The sequence below is a fragment of the Antrostomus carolinensis genome, unplaced genomic scaffold (assembly GCF_000700745.2).
Source record: "Antrostomus carolinensis isolate BGI_N321 unplaced genomic scaffold, ASM70074v2 scaffold1947, whole genome shotgun sequence".
Lineage (NCBI taxonomy): Eukaryota > Metazoa > Chordata > Aves > Caprimulgiformes > Caprimulgidae > Antrostomus > Antrostomus carolinensis.
The window spans coordinates 1-15,730 of record NW_010327910.1 but is presented as its reverse complement, the minus strand read 5'-3'; the positions used below and the strand labels follow the sequence as shown (position 1 = coordinate 15,730).

General features: G+C 46.0%; 1 protein-coding gene across 1 annotated transcript; it reads left to right on the top strand.

Annotated features, from left to right (window-relative positions):
- The first annotated feature begins 5,688 nt into the window (after positions 1-5,688).
- Positions 5,689-12,930, top strand: LOC104518283 (aldo-keto reductase family 1 member B10). The gene is made up of 10 exons (XM_010172045.1): positions 5,689-5,825; positions 6,222-6,389; positions 7,470-7,586; positions 9,360-9,437; positions 10,076-10,198; positions 10,648-10,754; positions 10,912-10,993; positions 11,502-11,585; positions 12,063-12,145; positions 12,888-12,930. Exons 1-10 carry the CDS (start codon positions 5,760-5,762, stop codon positions 12,928-12,930), a joined length of 951 nt encoding a protein of 316 aa, XP_010170347.1. The 5' UTR covers positions 5,689-5,759.
- Positions 12,931-15,730: the final 2,800 nt, after the last annotated feature.

The window sequence follows — 15,730 nt, the reverse complement described above, 5'->3', positions numbered from 1 at the left end:
AACTGAGCCAGGATCAATTCAGTGGATCTGGGAGAACAAAACCTGGGCAGTAAGGTCCTGCTCTCCTTAAGAAGGTATTTCATAGAATCATAGAATGGTTTGGGTTGGAAGGGACCTTAAAGATCATCCAGTTCCAACCCTCCTGCCATCAGCAGGGACACCTTCCACTAGACCAGGTTGCTCAAAGCCTCATCCAACCTGGCCAAGAACACTTCCAGGGAGGGGACATCTACAACTTCCTTGGGCAACCTGTTCCAGTGTCTCACCACCCTCACAGTGAAGAACTTCTTCCTAATATCTAATCTAAACCTCCCCTCTTTCAGCTTAAACCCATTTCCCCTTGTTCTGTCATTAACTGCCCTTATGAAAAGTCCCTCCCCAGCTTTCTTGTAGCCCCTTCAGGTACTGGAAGGCTGCTATAAGATCTCCCTGGAGCCTTCTCTTCTCCAGGCTGAACAGCCCCAACTCTTTCAGCCTGTCCTCACAGCAGAGCTGCTCCAGCCCTTGGATCACACTCGCGGCCTCCTCTGGACTTGTTCTAACTGCTCCAGGTCTCTCTTGTGTTGGGAAAGTTTGCAGAAGTAATGTATATCTGGTAACAAACAAGGGGGTCGTGGGGAGGAGGCAGGTTATAATACCTCTAGAAAGATACCAAAAAATGAGGCCCATGCTATCTGACCAAGGTCTCTTGCTCTTCTAAAGACAGACGTGCTCACAAATTTTAGACATGAAGAAGCCACTTTATCTGTTCTTCTGGGTTATATGTAGTTTACAGGGGCAGCTGGGAGCTCACACAGGCCAAATTAATTTTCCTGGCTTCTGCAGCAACCCATACCTGGCCACCATCTCTCCCAGACCCTTGGGTTACAGATATGTTCTGGTTACAGGACAAGCAGGAGTCCCCAGATGAGATAAAAGCTGGAAGCATCCTGACAGAACAAATGGCAGCTCATGGCCTTCTCCCTGCATGCCCTAAATTACTTCTGGAAATGACAGATGCTGGGAGTGCAGAAGCCCATCTGACCAACCCTACAGCAAACCTGGAGCACACAGTGAAATAGCTGCAGATCCATGGATTAGTGAAGGACAATAAGCCAAACTTTTGTGGGAATCACTGGACCTTCCACATCCCCACTACATGTTCGTATGGCCCACGGGTCGTGCCATGTGACAGGAGAAAGACCACATGAGGTTCTGCTCTTGTATTCATAAAACCTGAGTAACTCAGTCAGCTAAAAACCATCTGGCTCCCTTGTTGTGTATGAGTTCAGGTTATAAAGCAATTTCTATTCAGCTCTAATTGTACAGATTCCACAGTGGTATTTTTTTCCTGTTGTTCCTAATCAAGATGAACTCATTGGTTTTACTGTGTGCTTCATTTTGTTTTGTTTTTCAAACATGAGGAAAGAATTTTCAACACTTTTGTGTTTCACAAATGGAAAACATATCCCTTCCTCCACCCTTTTCTTGTCAAAACTGGCCACAGCTGATTGCTGAAACTTCAAATGGAGCATGAAAATATTTTTCCATTTTTCTTGCCTCCACTTGGCAAGAAAAATAGCAAAATGTTCTCAAAAGTTATGAGCTTTGGAAAACCTACAGTCCACATACACGAGAGAGGAAAATCTCATTCCTGTGATAACCATGCCTACCAACAGAACTGGGCAGGAATGTAGGTCTGGGATGGGCAAATTTTCCAGTTGTAGATGAGTTGGGTTTGGAGGCTGGCCATGGTGTCCTTCCTATTTAACTGAAGTTGTTTATCCCCTCAATACAAAGCCCATTCTTCCACAGAAACAACTGAGGAGGTGTGGTCTTTGTTGATGTTTTGGTACCTACTCTTTTCACAGAACTTGACCTAGAAAAAATCAAGCAAAGTATTTTGTCAGTCCCACACTAATCCACCTCTCCAGTCTATGATCAGAAGATTTCTCGTTACAAGTTCAAGAAAAGACACAAAAGACACTGACTTGCCTCTGCTTCCGCAGCAACCAGTCCTGGCCTGTGCAGGGAAGTTGCAGTTTAATTAAACCAGTTCAGAAACTGATGCTGTTAAATTAATGCTAAGACTGTGGGAGGATAGATGTTATTTTGCTAAAGAGTACTTTCTGCTGTTTTAACTGAAGTGGTAAGGAGCAGATTTAAGCTGAATCAATATACAACATATTTCAACTGATAGGTGTCCAAAAAAGGCATTTGCATCCACATAATGAAACAGCACAAGATCTTCCTGTAGACAAGACCCAGGAGAAAATGGAACCATATTATATTTTGGGAATACTGTGAACATGCCTTGTTTTGCCCTTTGCTGTCAACACCTCCTCTACTGCCTGCAGGGGTCTGCTCCCTGCTGCCTGACAGTTTTATTAACTATCTCTTCCTGTCTTATTTACCCTCAGGTACCCACTTGTTGGCAAGTTACACTGCTCTTTATCACCAAAACACCCCATTTGATGTAGCTGTCAAAACTCTAGCTTCCTGCAGTTCTGCTAACTTAAAAGGTTCCTCTTCAGGGCAGTTTCAAGCTGATGTTCCACAGAGGGTCCCTTATTCCCTCTGTTTGTAACAGTAAGAGTTACTACAGGTTCAGAGCCAGACTGGGTGGGGTTTCCTCAGAAACCAAAATATATTGCTTCAGGCTTCTTGTGTGTCCCATGTTCTGGAAAAGTTAGAATGTGACTACTCCCTCTGGCAAGTCAGTCTCTCTCCAGAGGGTGACACAGTCACTGAGCAAAAGTATAAAAAAGGCCACAAACCATTTTTAGAAGCTCTGCTTTCCTAGCCTGGCATGATATCCCAGTGCCTGTTCAATCAGCTTGAGCCCACTGGTTTACACTAGAGAGTGAGGAAAGTGCTTGGGACAAGGTCAGTCCTTACTCTTCTTGCTGCTCTTGGTTCCTTCCCCCAGATGCCAGCACACTCAGGCCAAGGCTGGGATGCAGATCCTGAGGAATTTTGTCTCCTCCATTGTGCCTGAGCCACCACCACGGCTGCATCGAGAACTGCAGATGGGAAACAGAGGGGATCATAGAATCATAGAATGGTTTGGATTGGAAGGGACCTTAAACATCATCAAGTTCCAACCGCCCTGCCATCAGCAGGGACACCTTCCACTAGACCAGGTTGCTCAAAGCCTCATCCAGCCTGGCCTTCAACACTTCCAGGGAGGGGGCATCCACAACTTCCTTGGGCATCCTAATCTCTGATAATAAAGCACTGAAAAACATGGAGAGTGTTGAAATCGTGATGTCCAGCCCTTCTGAGGATATCAGGGCCAATATACAAAATAGGTTAGACAGAGTTTGGTATTAGACTTGGCTGAACAAAGAGAGAGCTGACACTGTTGGCAGGCATCTCAACAAAAGGTTTGTTCCAGGGCTGTTGAATCAATGGCAAATCTCCCAATGGAAGTAGCCTCTGGCTGCAAACGTGTGGTTAACAACCCAACTCACTACAGCACATAGGGCTTCCTACCAGCTGCAGACAGCCCACCATCCCCACCGATAGCTGCAGTCACAAACAAGCTGGAGAGGCTGAGCACATTAGAGTGTTGCCTGTCGTAGTAAATCCAACCATTCTAAATTTTAGACAGAAATTTTAGACAGAAAGACTAAATTTTAGAGAGTCTTTCTGCTTCCCCTGGGATATACCACATGTTGTAAGTGCCTGGTCAACAGGAGGGAGAAAACAGACTTGATTTCCATCCCACGCATAACAACACTTACACGTGGAAGTTTGGGAACATCTTGGAAAAAGAGTGGTGAGTTGAGGCAGGAAAAGCAGTCTCTCATATATCTCAGTGCAAAAGACAGCAGGGAAAAGCAAATTCTTTTCTGTGCCTTTAATTTAGGGATCAGACAATTCTGAAAGTCGGTATGTTAGTGATCATTGGTAATTTCCTCTAGTGAATTTATTTTTAACTGTATATGCTTTTTTTCTTTTTCCCCTCCTAGGATGGAGAAAAGGTGGGGATGTGAGTGGAAGAAAGGATGTCTTTGGCCAAATCCTGCATGCTTCTGCTTGTGTACAATTCTTCTCCTGTCTCTCTTTTTAGGGTGAAAAAAAATTAAAACATACATCCTAATAAGTCCCTTTTTAAAAAATAGGTGAAGATATAAGACTTATTTGAAGCAGTTGCCATGGAGAAGCTGTTCGACTGAAGAATAATTACTAGGGCAAAAATCACATACAATACATGGATTGATCCTTCAGCTTTTACCCACGCAAAACTCCCACTGAAGTCAACTTGTTACCACACATTTTTAGCAAGCCAGGAAAAGAAAAAGACTCATACTTCACTCAATCTCAAAACTGAGATTGTATCTTTTGAGTCCCTACCAGGAAATCCTCACACCTCTTTATTTATTACAAATGTAAGCAACCTTCAGTTTTTTTTCTTCTTCTTATCCTTTTTTAGAGACAGAGGAAGAGAGATTTCCACCTTCCCATTATTACCAAATCTAAGGACTGCAATCTGCAATTCAATCTGCTGAGAGATTATTGAAGGAATTCAACAGCAGCTCACACACAAGTTTAACTCTGCCCCCCTGTGTGCAAACACCACAATACACCTTCCCATCCAGTACCTGCTCGATTTTTGTGCAAAAGGATGGTTTAGTTTATGACACTAATTATATATGATATCCACAATGACCACGTAGCTACAGGACACCTTTTGTTTTCTAGACTTACACGTCTCTCTCGGCATTATGAAACTCTTCTTTATGAATTCAATGGCCACTAAAGAACAAACCAAACAGCCTGTTACTTGTACTAATAAAGCAAGAAGTGAAAAGAAAAACCAGGCAACTCTGGAATTTTACCAGAGGGATGGTCTGTTAAGCTGGGGGAAAAAATAGGGACTTAATTTTCCTTCTCACCTTTGCCATGCACTCCCTGTGTGAACTTTCCTGTGCCTCACTTCCCAGCCTGTGAAGCGTAGGTACCATCACTGTCAGGTGAAAAGGAACCACTGCTTCCTCTGTAGACCCACACTGAGGTTTCTCCAGCCGTCTCACTTCATCAGTGAGGGTCACAAGGCTCTGTCAAGACCAGGCCAGGTCACCATCCCTGTTGTGGAGACACACCACCCCAGCCAAAGGGCTCAGCTCTTCCTTGGCCCATGCCTCACAGACAATCTCACAGCCAGCAGCAAGGGAGCAGCTCCATCAGCTGAGAGCGAGAGACCTCTGTCTCATGCCCTACCCTGGGATTCCTGTTTGTTCATTCACTTCGGGACACCCTCCTGACTTAACCGATGACAAATCATGGGCCAAAGTGCCACTGAACAAAACAGGCTCTCCAGCTGGTAACTCATGGGGTCTTGCAACACCACAGTCCGTATCACAAGTGAGATACTCACGAGCAACCCATGGCACGGGGACAGGGCGTCGCAGGAGCTGAGCTCTGCACAAACACAATCCGGATTGGAGCACAGCTGCCCTCAGCCCTTATCTTTTGATAAGGAACTTCACCAGGAGGAAAGGTCGGCAGGACACACACCACTGCACTGCACGCCCCAGGGAGGTGATCGCCTCCGCAATTTTTTTATTGATTTCAGCTTTCACATTAACCTGCGTGAGTTGAGTTGAGTTGAGTTTACAGAGGAAAAGCCACAGCTTTGTTTGCCAGATACGGGAGGACGCAGAGCGCCGGCGCCGATCCACCATCTTCCCCTGCCCCAGCCAGCGACCCGTCACTATTAAACCAGCCGGGCAAGAGGTGGCTGCAGTGGGGCTGCCCAGACGGCATGCAGGGCCATGGCGACCTACGTGGAGCTGAGCACCACGGCCAAGATGCCTCTCGTGGGGCTGGGCACCTGGAAGGTAACAGCTTCAGAGAAAAGCACCGGTATTAGAGAACTCCTGGCACAAAAATCTGTTCCTCCTGGTCCAGCTCTGGAGAACTGTCCTGGTGTCTGGAGCTCTGCTCTACCCGGCTGTTGGGCTGAGTCTGTGGGAGTGGGGATGCAGATAAATGGCTGGAGATTGGCTTCAAGTCCTGGGGTCCATGTTTATGACTGTGAGAAATAACTATTCTTGTAAAGAAAAAAAACCAACAACCCAACAACCTGGAGGTGGGGGGGGATTGCTTTCAGTACTGTGGGCTTCACATTTTTATTTTGCTAGAATACAGATATTTAACATGTACTGATTTGAGATTCTTAAGATTTATGTACTATTTTCAGTCCCTACCAGGGCAAGTAGATATTATTTTCCCAGTCCCCACCAGGGCAGGTGACAGCTGCAGTGACGGCTGCCATCGATGCTGGGTACCGCCACTTTGACTGTGCCTACGTGTACCAGAACGAGAATGAAGTTGGGGATGGGATCCAGCAGAAAATCAAGGAAGGTGTTGTGAAACGGGAGGATCTCTTCATTGTCAGTAAGGTGAGGATCTGAGGATCTTCAGCCCTGGAGCAGGGGTGGGAGAATGCTTTGCCTATAGTATTTTCATAGTAGGAAGCTTAAGTACTGGAGACAAACTTTATGCTGTAGGATAAAGCAATTCATAACATCGTTCAAGTCACTCCTAATGCAAGTTTACTGATTCACCCCGTTCTGTATGGACAGTTAGGAAGGATACGCTGTGTCTGCACCCTGCTGTGGTCTGGCACTCTGCTGAGCAGACCTAGAAGTGCTGGGGGATGGATGAGGCCACCTGCAGAGCAGTGGTGCAGGAGAAGGGAAGCAGGAAAAGAGGATTGAGTGGGCCAGGTAGCACCAAGCGAGGTAGAAACCCGTGATGCAGAGCTCTGAGATCACTCGGTGTAAAGGACTCGCACAGAGTCAGAACCAACGTGGTAGCAGCACCTCACTGACTGCTAAAGCCCAGTGTCAGTGGCTGGTGCTTGTTCCAGCAGCCGAGCTCGCTGTCCTGCCAAAGGGGTGTCTCTGCTGGGTGAGGAAGATGAGGCTCTGGGCACCTTGGGACAGTGTAATCTGCTCAGCACGTGTCCCAAGGAAGGTGTGGTTGGTTGCTGGGTTTTCTTTCTCTTGATTACTTGGGGAAATGGGTATTTAGCTGCATTCTGAAGTTGTTTTTTACCTTGGTAAAGGTTGGTGCCAACCACTTCTTTGTGGCTTGGCTTCTATTTCTCGGCTCTGCCTGCTGCCTTCCCTGCAGGAGTTTTATGCGTGGTCAGGGATAACAGACACACGTCTGCATTTCAAAGCACCTGTTGCAAAGGCAGAGCCTGTGTAGCAAGGGCAGCACAAGTGATGTCTGAGCTAATGGAACCACAGGACTTGCTCTGTTATGATCCTACTCAAATCCACGTGCTGCCACTGCACATAGTGCCCTTAGTGTCACGGGTCAGTCCCATCACAGAGCAAACGCCATCTGAACAGCACTGGGATGGCTTCATTCCACATCACCTTCCAAAGATGGAGCAGTTCTGTCCTGTGCAGGAGATGATGTGAGAGCTTTAACCCAGGAGGTCACAGTGTGCCTTGGTTTTTTGTCTCTAGCTGTGGTGCACATTTTATGACAGACCTCTGGTGAAGGGAGCCTGCCAGAAGACTCTTGCTGACCTGAAATTGGATTACCTGGATCTCTACCTCATGCATTGGCCTCTAGGGCTCAAGGTACAGTAACAGCAACACCCCTGACTTTGCCTTCTGGTAGATCTCCTCAGAACTGCCAGTAACACTGGCAGCACTTACTGCTGCTCCAGTCCAGAAGGAGCACGTGTCTGCTGAGTGTCCCAGCACCGCCACAGTGCTGTTCATTCAGCTTTACTCTGACCACGTGAGCCGGGCTCTTGATCTCTGCCCCGAGACTACTCCTTGCACAGCATCCTCTGCCCCTTTGATACTGGAGAGGCAAACCCAGCTTGCCCATGAGGTGGGCAAATCATCTTGTAGAATCATAGAATCACAGACTGGTTGGGTTGGAAGGGACCTTAAAGCTCATCCAGTCCCAACCCCCCTGCCAGCAGCAGGGACACCTTCCACTAGACCAGGTTGCTCAAAGCCTCATCCAACCTGGCCTTCAACACTTCCAGGGAGGAGGCACCTACAACTTCCTTGGGCAACCTGTTCCAGTGTCTCACCACCCTCACAGTGAAGAACTTCTTCCTAATATCTCATCTAAACCTCCCCTCTTTCAGCTTAAACCCATTTCCCCTTGTTTTGTCATTAACTGCCCTTATGAAAAGTCCTTCCCCAGCTTTCTTGGAGCCCCTTCAGGTACTGGGAGGCCACTAGAAGGTCTCCCCGGAGCCTTCTCTTCTCCAGGCTGAACAGCCCCAACTCTCTCAGCCTGTCCTCACAGTAGAGGTGCTCCAGCCCTCGCATCATACTGGTGGCTACCAGCTGCAAGCATAAGCTGTGCTGCTTTGCCTTTCTTTTACAAATCCAAAGCATGTTTATCTGAAAACCACCCCTTGTGGGAAGGAGGGCTGTGTTTTGCTGCCTGACAGAAATTCTCTGCTCTGCATGTTCCAGAATCGCAAAACAAAAGGAAATGCTTCTGTTTTGCATTTCTTTCTTTAATCACCAATTACTTAATAGAGTCCAGATTGAGCTGACTTTGCCTTAGTGTTGTTTCACAGATCTTGGGTTTCAAAAGATGAGGCTTTTTGATACCCAACTTTCACAGACTAGGTGTACTTCAGTTTGTGTACATTTATATACATGTAAGTACACATACACATATACATATATACACAGTCTTAGCCTTTCCTTTCTGCTATCAGATCAAAATCTCTATTCCACCTAATGCTTGAGCTCAACTGCATTTCATTCTCTCCATATGGTTTCAGTTAGCTTTATGTGGACAAAGCTGTCAAGTGAAACTGCATAATATTGTGGCATCTAGAAAATTCCAATAATTCCAAACGCTTTGGCCATACTGTCTAGTTACAAGCTGTTCTAATTTTCCTAATACAGCAACTTAAACACTGAGCCTCCCCATGGGAAATCTGTCAGCAGCACCTTTTTCAGCAGATGTACTCCAGTATAAGTGTGTATGTTCACAGGACCAAAGTCAATCCTCCATATAGCTTTTTAAAAACAACTAAGGAAGTTATTATTCATAAACACACATAACGGAACAATACATGAAGTGAATTCCTGTAAGACTCCAGGATATTGTTCTATGAGTAAATCACTTCCCTGCATGCATTTTGTGGATCATCACTTCAATGAGCCCAGCAGAAATAACTGTCTTGGTTGGTATTGGTCAAAAATGCCACGACTCTGCATGAACTAAGAATAAGACACGACTGAAGAATTAAGTTATGATGAGAATTACCTGATTTCTTTCATGCACTATTAGCTTTAGCATTCCTGTTTGATTCTTTTACATAGCTAGCATCCCAAGAGAGATTATTTCAAGCATTTCCTCTCTCCTGACAGGCAGGAGACGAGCTGTTCCCCAAAGATGACAAAGGCATGTCAATACCCAGCAAAACTGATCTTCTACAGACATGGGAGGTAAGATCAGCCACAGCAAAAGAGATATGTCCTCTGTCCTCATCCGTCTCTTCCATTTTTTCATTCCCTTCAGCAGTCACAGAACTGTTGTCTGATGCACATAAAATTAGTTGTAAGGACCATAAGGCAACGTAGCTTTGGTCATTACCTAGTTACTCCTGTTCCTTATTCCAAGTGCTTTACTTGAGTGCCTGACCCACAATCACTTCCAGTGGAGCTGCAGACTAGGCTGAGGTTAGAAAAAGTTGCTTGATCTTAACAACTATACAATTGTCTTCACCACAGTTCTTGTGCTCTTGAATTGCTCAAATAAATTTTACAGAAGTAAAGATGTTTTAGGCTGAGATTTTGCCTACGGTGTGGGGCACAGCCCTCCAGTGCTTGCACAATACTGGATTATGGAGTGTCATTCTCTTCCTCATGCAACTTGGTGTGAATTTTCACAAACTCAGGCAATAAGAATTTGCACTTGGGTGACATGGCACTAGTACACCAGTACCTGCTTTTCTCCCAAAGAACTTTGCAACTCTAAACACTTATTTTTTGCTGCTTGTGATGGAAAACAAGCCACATCAGGAAGAACATCTTCATTACCTGTCTTGTACACTGAATTATGACTTTGCTCCCCTTTGTGTTAGGCCATGGAAGAGCTGGTGGATGCTGGTCTAGTAAAAGCCATTGGAATCTCCAACTTTAACCATGAGCAGACTGAAAGAATCTTGAACAAGCCAGGACTGAAATACAAACCTGCAAATAACCAGGTAAGCTGCAAAGTGACTGCAGGTGAAAAGTTTTCAGGGATTATAAAAATCTGATTACAGTTGATTGAGGAGATGAAAAAGGGAGAATAGAGTAGACACTGCTGTGTCTCTAAATCCACTCTGTGGATATTTCTGATTACACAAGGCACTCAGATATTTCCTTTTTTGTCTCACCTTGCTGAACCACTGTTTACAAATGTTGGAGTATTTCACTGGAAACATGAGTTCTGGAAGAAAAAAGAATTTGTGAAACCCCCCCACAGCAAAAACTGTATAAACACTCTGTATAAAAATAGGTGTCTTCAATATTAAGGATGCACATTATCATGCAGGCCACTGGCAAATGAGGGGAAAAGGCAGCTTCTAACCGGATTAGGAGATAATCCACGGAGCACAACAATATTACAACAGTTCTGCCACTATCAGCCTCTGTGCCTTTGTGTTGGCAGATTGAATGTCATCCATACCTCACCCAGGAGAAGCTGATCAAGTACTTTCACTCCAAAGGTATTGCTGTGACAGCGTACTGTCCCCTTGGCTCTCCTGACAGACCATGGTAAGGTTGCTTTGTGCTCTGCGAGGGAGCTGCTATCAGTTATGCTTGAAACTTTGAGGCTACAAGTGCACTATTAAACATTCATCAAGATACAGATCTCTGTGTCTAGACTGGATCTTTCTATCAACGTTTCTTGACACTTCTTTTCTCTGTGTAGGGCTAAGCCAGAGGATCCTTCCCTTCTGGATGACCCCAAGATCAAAGAGATTGCAGCCAAGCACAACAAGACCCCAGCACAGGTAGGGTACCCATTTGGTAACACAGAAATTAAGGAAAACAGAGCTGAGGAGTGGGTACAACCTCCATCCATTCCCCGTGAATTGTGGCACTCCTTTGATGGAGTTTTTCTTATTATATGGCCTCCATGACAGGCTACTATTACGCCTTTGCCCTCAAAAAAGATTCTTGACCCATCTTCAGATGTCACTTTCCCTCTCAAGTCCTCTTGCACAGAATGAAAGCCTTTCATAGACTGCTGCAAGTCCAGGTGAGAAGAAAAGGAACTGACTGTCCCAAAGCTGGATGGGAAAGGAGACCTTCCATGTGGGCTGCCACCACTTCTCTCTTTGGCCCTTCAGGAAGTGCTACCTAGGCCACAGAGACAGGCAGAATTTGAATTTTAGCTCCACAGAAAGGGTTTAGTTCTACTGAAATATACACTTGATGGCAAACAGCTGCTGGAGGAGGCTCTGGTTCCTCCAGAGCAGGAGCTGTCCTCTCTCTTGACTCAGTGGTCTGTTCCTGCAGGTTCTCCTTCGCTTCCAGATCCAGAGGAATGTGATTGTGATTCCCAAGTCTGTCACACCACAGCGCATTGTGGAGAACTCCAAGGTGAGTCGTTAGGAGCGAGCTGGGTGCACGGGATGTTCAGGGATGGCATGGCTTCCCCCTGCACAGCAAGCAGTGATCCTTTCTCACCCTTCCCAAGGCCTCTGCAGACAAGAGGACTGGGCTTTTTTTCCTTTATGTTTACCTACACTATACTGAGGGATAAGCCAGGAAACTTTTGGAAAGGACAGATGAACAGGTCTTACATGATTATTTCCTCTTCTACAGCTTGTGGATGAATCAGCAGGCACAGCTTGCTTGGAGCCCACACACATTAACATGCCAGAAAAGTGTTATATGGAATAAGCAATATTCATAAAATATTCTTGTGTCCATCAAACAAGTTATTCCTCTCTCTGTTACTTCAGTGGTCCATGACTGAAAATGGATTCTCCAATGTGGAGCTGCTCTCTCATCTTGCCTTTGTTCACACTGTTTGATTTTTTCAAAGATGTGATTTCCAGCTATTTCTCTTGTTAGGTGTTTGACTTTGAATTGACTAAAGAGGAGATGGCAACTATTTTCAGCTTCAATAGAAACTGGAGGATCTGTGCAATGAGCACGTAAGTGACGCTTCCTGTTTCCTTCCAACTCTTAAATTTTGAATATTCTTTATAAGGGATTTTGTGTCACTGCTGCTAGGTAGTACAAAATTCAGTTTATTTAAAAATCATGCCAACTCAAATTCCAACTGGTTTGTCCCCAGAATACTTTTTCAGGAGAGGATTTAAAATTTTCATTTTAATTTTTTTTTTTTCATTTTAAAAACAACAACAACAACAAAAAGATAACAAACTACATTCTCATTTTGAATTCAGTTTCCAGGAAACTCTGTAACTTGAATTATAAAAAACGGGTTCTGGGTGTTCATTTCATCTTTGTCTGTATTAGAGAAATGAGGAGCTATATCTCCACATATCACAGAATCACAGCGTTGCCTCGATTGGAAAAGACCTTTAAGATCATGGAGTCCAATCATGAACCCAACACTGACAAGTCCCCGACTAACCCATGTCCCTCAGCACTATGTCTACACCACTCTGAAATCCCTCCAGGGATGGGGACTCCACCACTGCCCTGGGCAACCCCTTCCAATGCCTCAGAACCCTTTCAGCAAAGAAATTCTTCCTCACATCCCATCTCAACTGCCCTGGGCACAACTGGAAGGCACTTTCTCTTGTCCTATTCTTCCTGTAATTACACGATGCAGATCTTCCCTTGGTGACCTCTCCATGCACCCAATGCACTTCTATAAAATATTTAGGTCACCCATGAAAATAACATTCCCTCTTTGATTTCTTTCAGGTCCAAAAATCACAAGGAATACCCTTTCCATGCAGAATACTGAAGATGCTTGTATCATGGCCTTCACTAGACCTCTGGTGTCTCATGTGCCTCTGCTCTAACTTTGAGCTGTCTGTTTATCCAGTTTTCTTACTGTATCTGCTCTGCTGCTGCCAGTGAAGACACGGGATGTTTATCCCATGAAATCTGAGTTCTTTTTTTTTGGAAGAGTATTTTCTACAGAACAAAATGTGGGATGTATTAATTTTCTCCTTACTAGAAGAGAGGATTACTACTGAAGAGCTTAGGATGAGCTGCTACCCAGAAAGCGGGGAAGAGTTTGCACCACCATTGAGTGATTGCCTTCAGTCTTGCATCAGCAGAAACCAGATGTTGGCAAACCACAAAAAACCTCCCATGCAGCCACAATTTCATCGGAAATGTCCCATATTTAAAATAAAATTCATTTTAAAATGCAAAAAAACCATTATTTTCTGAAATGTAGTGTAGGAAAAGCTATCTAGTGTAGGAAAAACTCAAACCCCTCTTACCCAGAGAGGCACAGAGAGGTCGGCTGCTGTCACCTGCACTTTGGAGACACAGATCTTCCCTGGGATAACGAAGCCCCTCAGCACTTTCCCTGGTGGGCACCCGAGGGCAGCCAGCCCTCAGAGGAGACCCATGTTGCTCTGTCCCTGCTGGCCATCAGCCCCTGAGCTCTGGCCACAGTCACCAGCAGAGCGGGTGGAATTTCACATGCTAACCCCAAGTTGTCGGCTGCTGTCACCTGCACTTTGGAGACACAGCCCCCAGCAGTGCCGGGGGCATTTCACATGCTACACCCCAGTTGGGAAGGCTCAGCCCCTTGGTTCTGAGCCAAACTATCAGCACTTTAGGACCTTCTTTCCACTTTCAATTCACAAAGAAACCATCCAAGACCATGTGTTTCCCAGCTTCCTGAAGGAAGCAGCCCATAAAGCAATCTCCAGGCAGAGGTGAGACATCCATCTTGTGAAAAAATACACCGTGTTATTGACCCAGTAAGGGCACAATATTTACTATGGTGTGGGAGCCAAAGATTCAGGGAAATTTTATTACCCTTCACAACCACCCTCTTCCCCTTGGAAAGCTCCTGCTCAGACACTTGCTCTAACTCACTGCAGAGCCACCACTGTAGACACTGACACACAAATCCACCCAGATGCTCCTTGGCTAAGGGCAGCACTTACTACCCCAACCCAACCAGGATGAAGGGTTCTCCTCCACCCACTTGAAGGGTCTCTCCTCTCATCCCAGGGCACAGATAAGAACCTACTGAAAGAAAGGAGACATCAGAGGGGTTTATTCACATCATCTTGCTGAATCAGACCTAGGTGTCAGGGATGCACAGACAGGAGCTGCCTGCTTAGGGCAGGGAAACTGACCTGGATGTGCCACAGAGAGTGAGGATATGTGCTCGTGGTTTCATTTCTGGAGTTTCATTTTAAATACACAGTTTTGCCAGCTCATCAGACAAATAGCCAAATATCAGAATTATCAAAGATTAAAGTCTTCAACAAAATTCTTGACAAGACACAGAGATGGTGGTGGGACCTCAGAGTATGCTCCTGGCTTGATCTGAACTCAACACAATGAAGAGGCCAAGGTCTTAGAACTGGATTGAACCTCTGACCTCCTGTCTGCCTTCCTGCCTTAACAAGCACCTGGAAATTGAACTACATAATTTAAAACGATAAACATTCTGTTTCAGTATAGTTCTTGTCTAAAGGCCCCACCATCATGTGACAACCCCAGCCATGCCTTCAGGACAGAGAAACAACTGACAGCTCCCATGTCTTGGCACAAATTGGGGAAAAGTCTCACACCAACAGGCACAAAACAGCAAAGCAAAACGCAAACCTTCTGCCTCAAATCCTCCGTTAAAAGATCAAGACATCTCTCATTCAAAAAAACATGGGGGAAAACCAAGCCCCACCTTTGCAGGAGAATGTGAACAGACTGCAGAAGAAACACACAAATCTCAGAAGAAAAGGAGAGGAAGGACAAATTGTATTTCTCGGCCTTGCTCTCCATCAAGTCTCGTTACCTGTCATCACGCACCCGACCCAGCTCCTTGCCATGGGATCTTTGGTGTGAGGGTGGTGAGACAGTGTCCCAGGTTGCCCAGAGAAGCTGTGGCTGCTCCTCCCTGGAAGTGTTGAAGGCCAGGTTGGATGAGGCTTTGAGCAACCTGGTCTAGTGGAAGGTGTCCCTGCTGCTGGCAGGGGGGTTGGGACTGGATGAGCTTTAAGGTCCCTTCCAACCCAAACCAGCCTGGGATTCTATGATTCTATGATCAAAAGGCTTCAAAACTTCTCCCCAAAAAGACAGACTCAGAAGAATGAGAACAAACATTGCAGGGTTTTTCCTCTTCCTTAGAGGAGCCCCCATCTCACTGGCCAAACAGCCAGGCTCTGCCAGCCTTCCCAGACTGGCCCAGCACCACTCCCTACTGGCACCAGTTCCCCCAGGCCCTGTTCCAGTACGAAATCCGACTGATCCTGGCAGTTCCTACACCAGGATTTGGAATCCCACCCTCCCCATGGACTGTTCCTCACTGGGACACTGCTCAGGGTAATGAGCTGCCCGCAGCCCAGCACCACAGCCTGGAGCGCCTGGGGAACACAAAGGGGAGCAGGGGGCGAACCGGCACCTCGGCTGCTCTTTGGACTCACTGGAGAAAATAACATCGCAGCCGAGGCAAAGCACGTTCATGTGCGTTCTCCATTGAGCTCTGTGAACGACAAACCAGCCCCCGCGCAGCTGAGCACGCTCAGCGCAGATCTACGGGGCAGGACCCCCACAAGGGATGGGAACTAAACCCA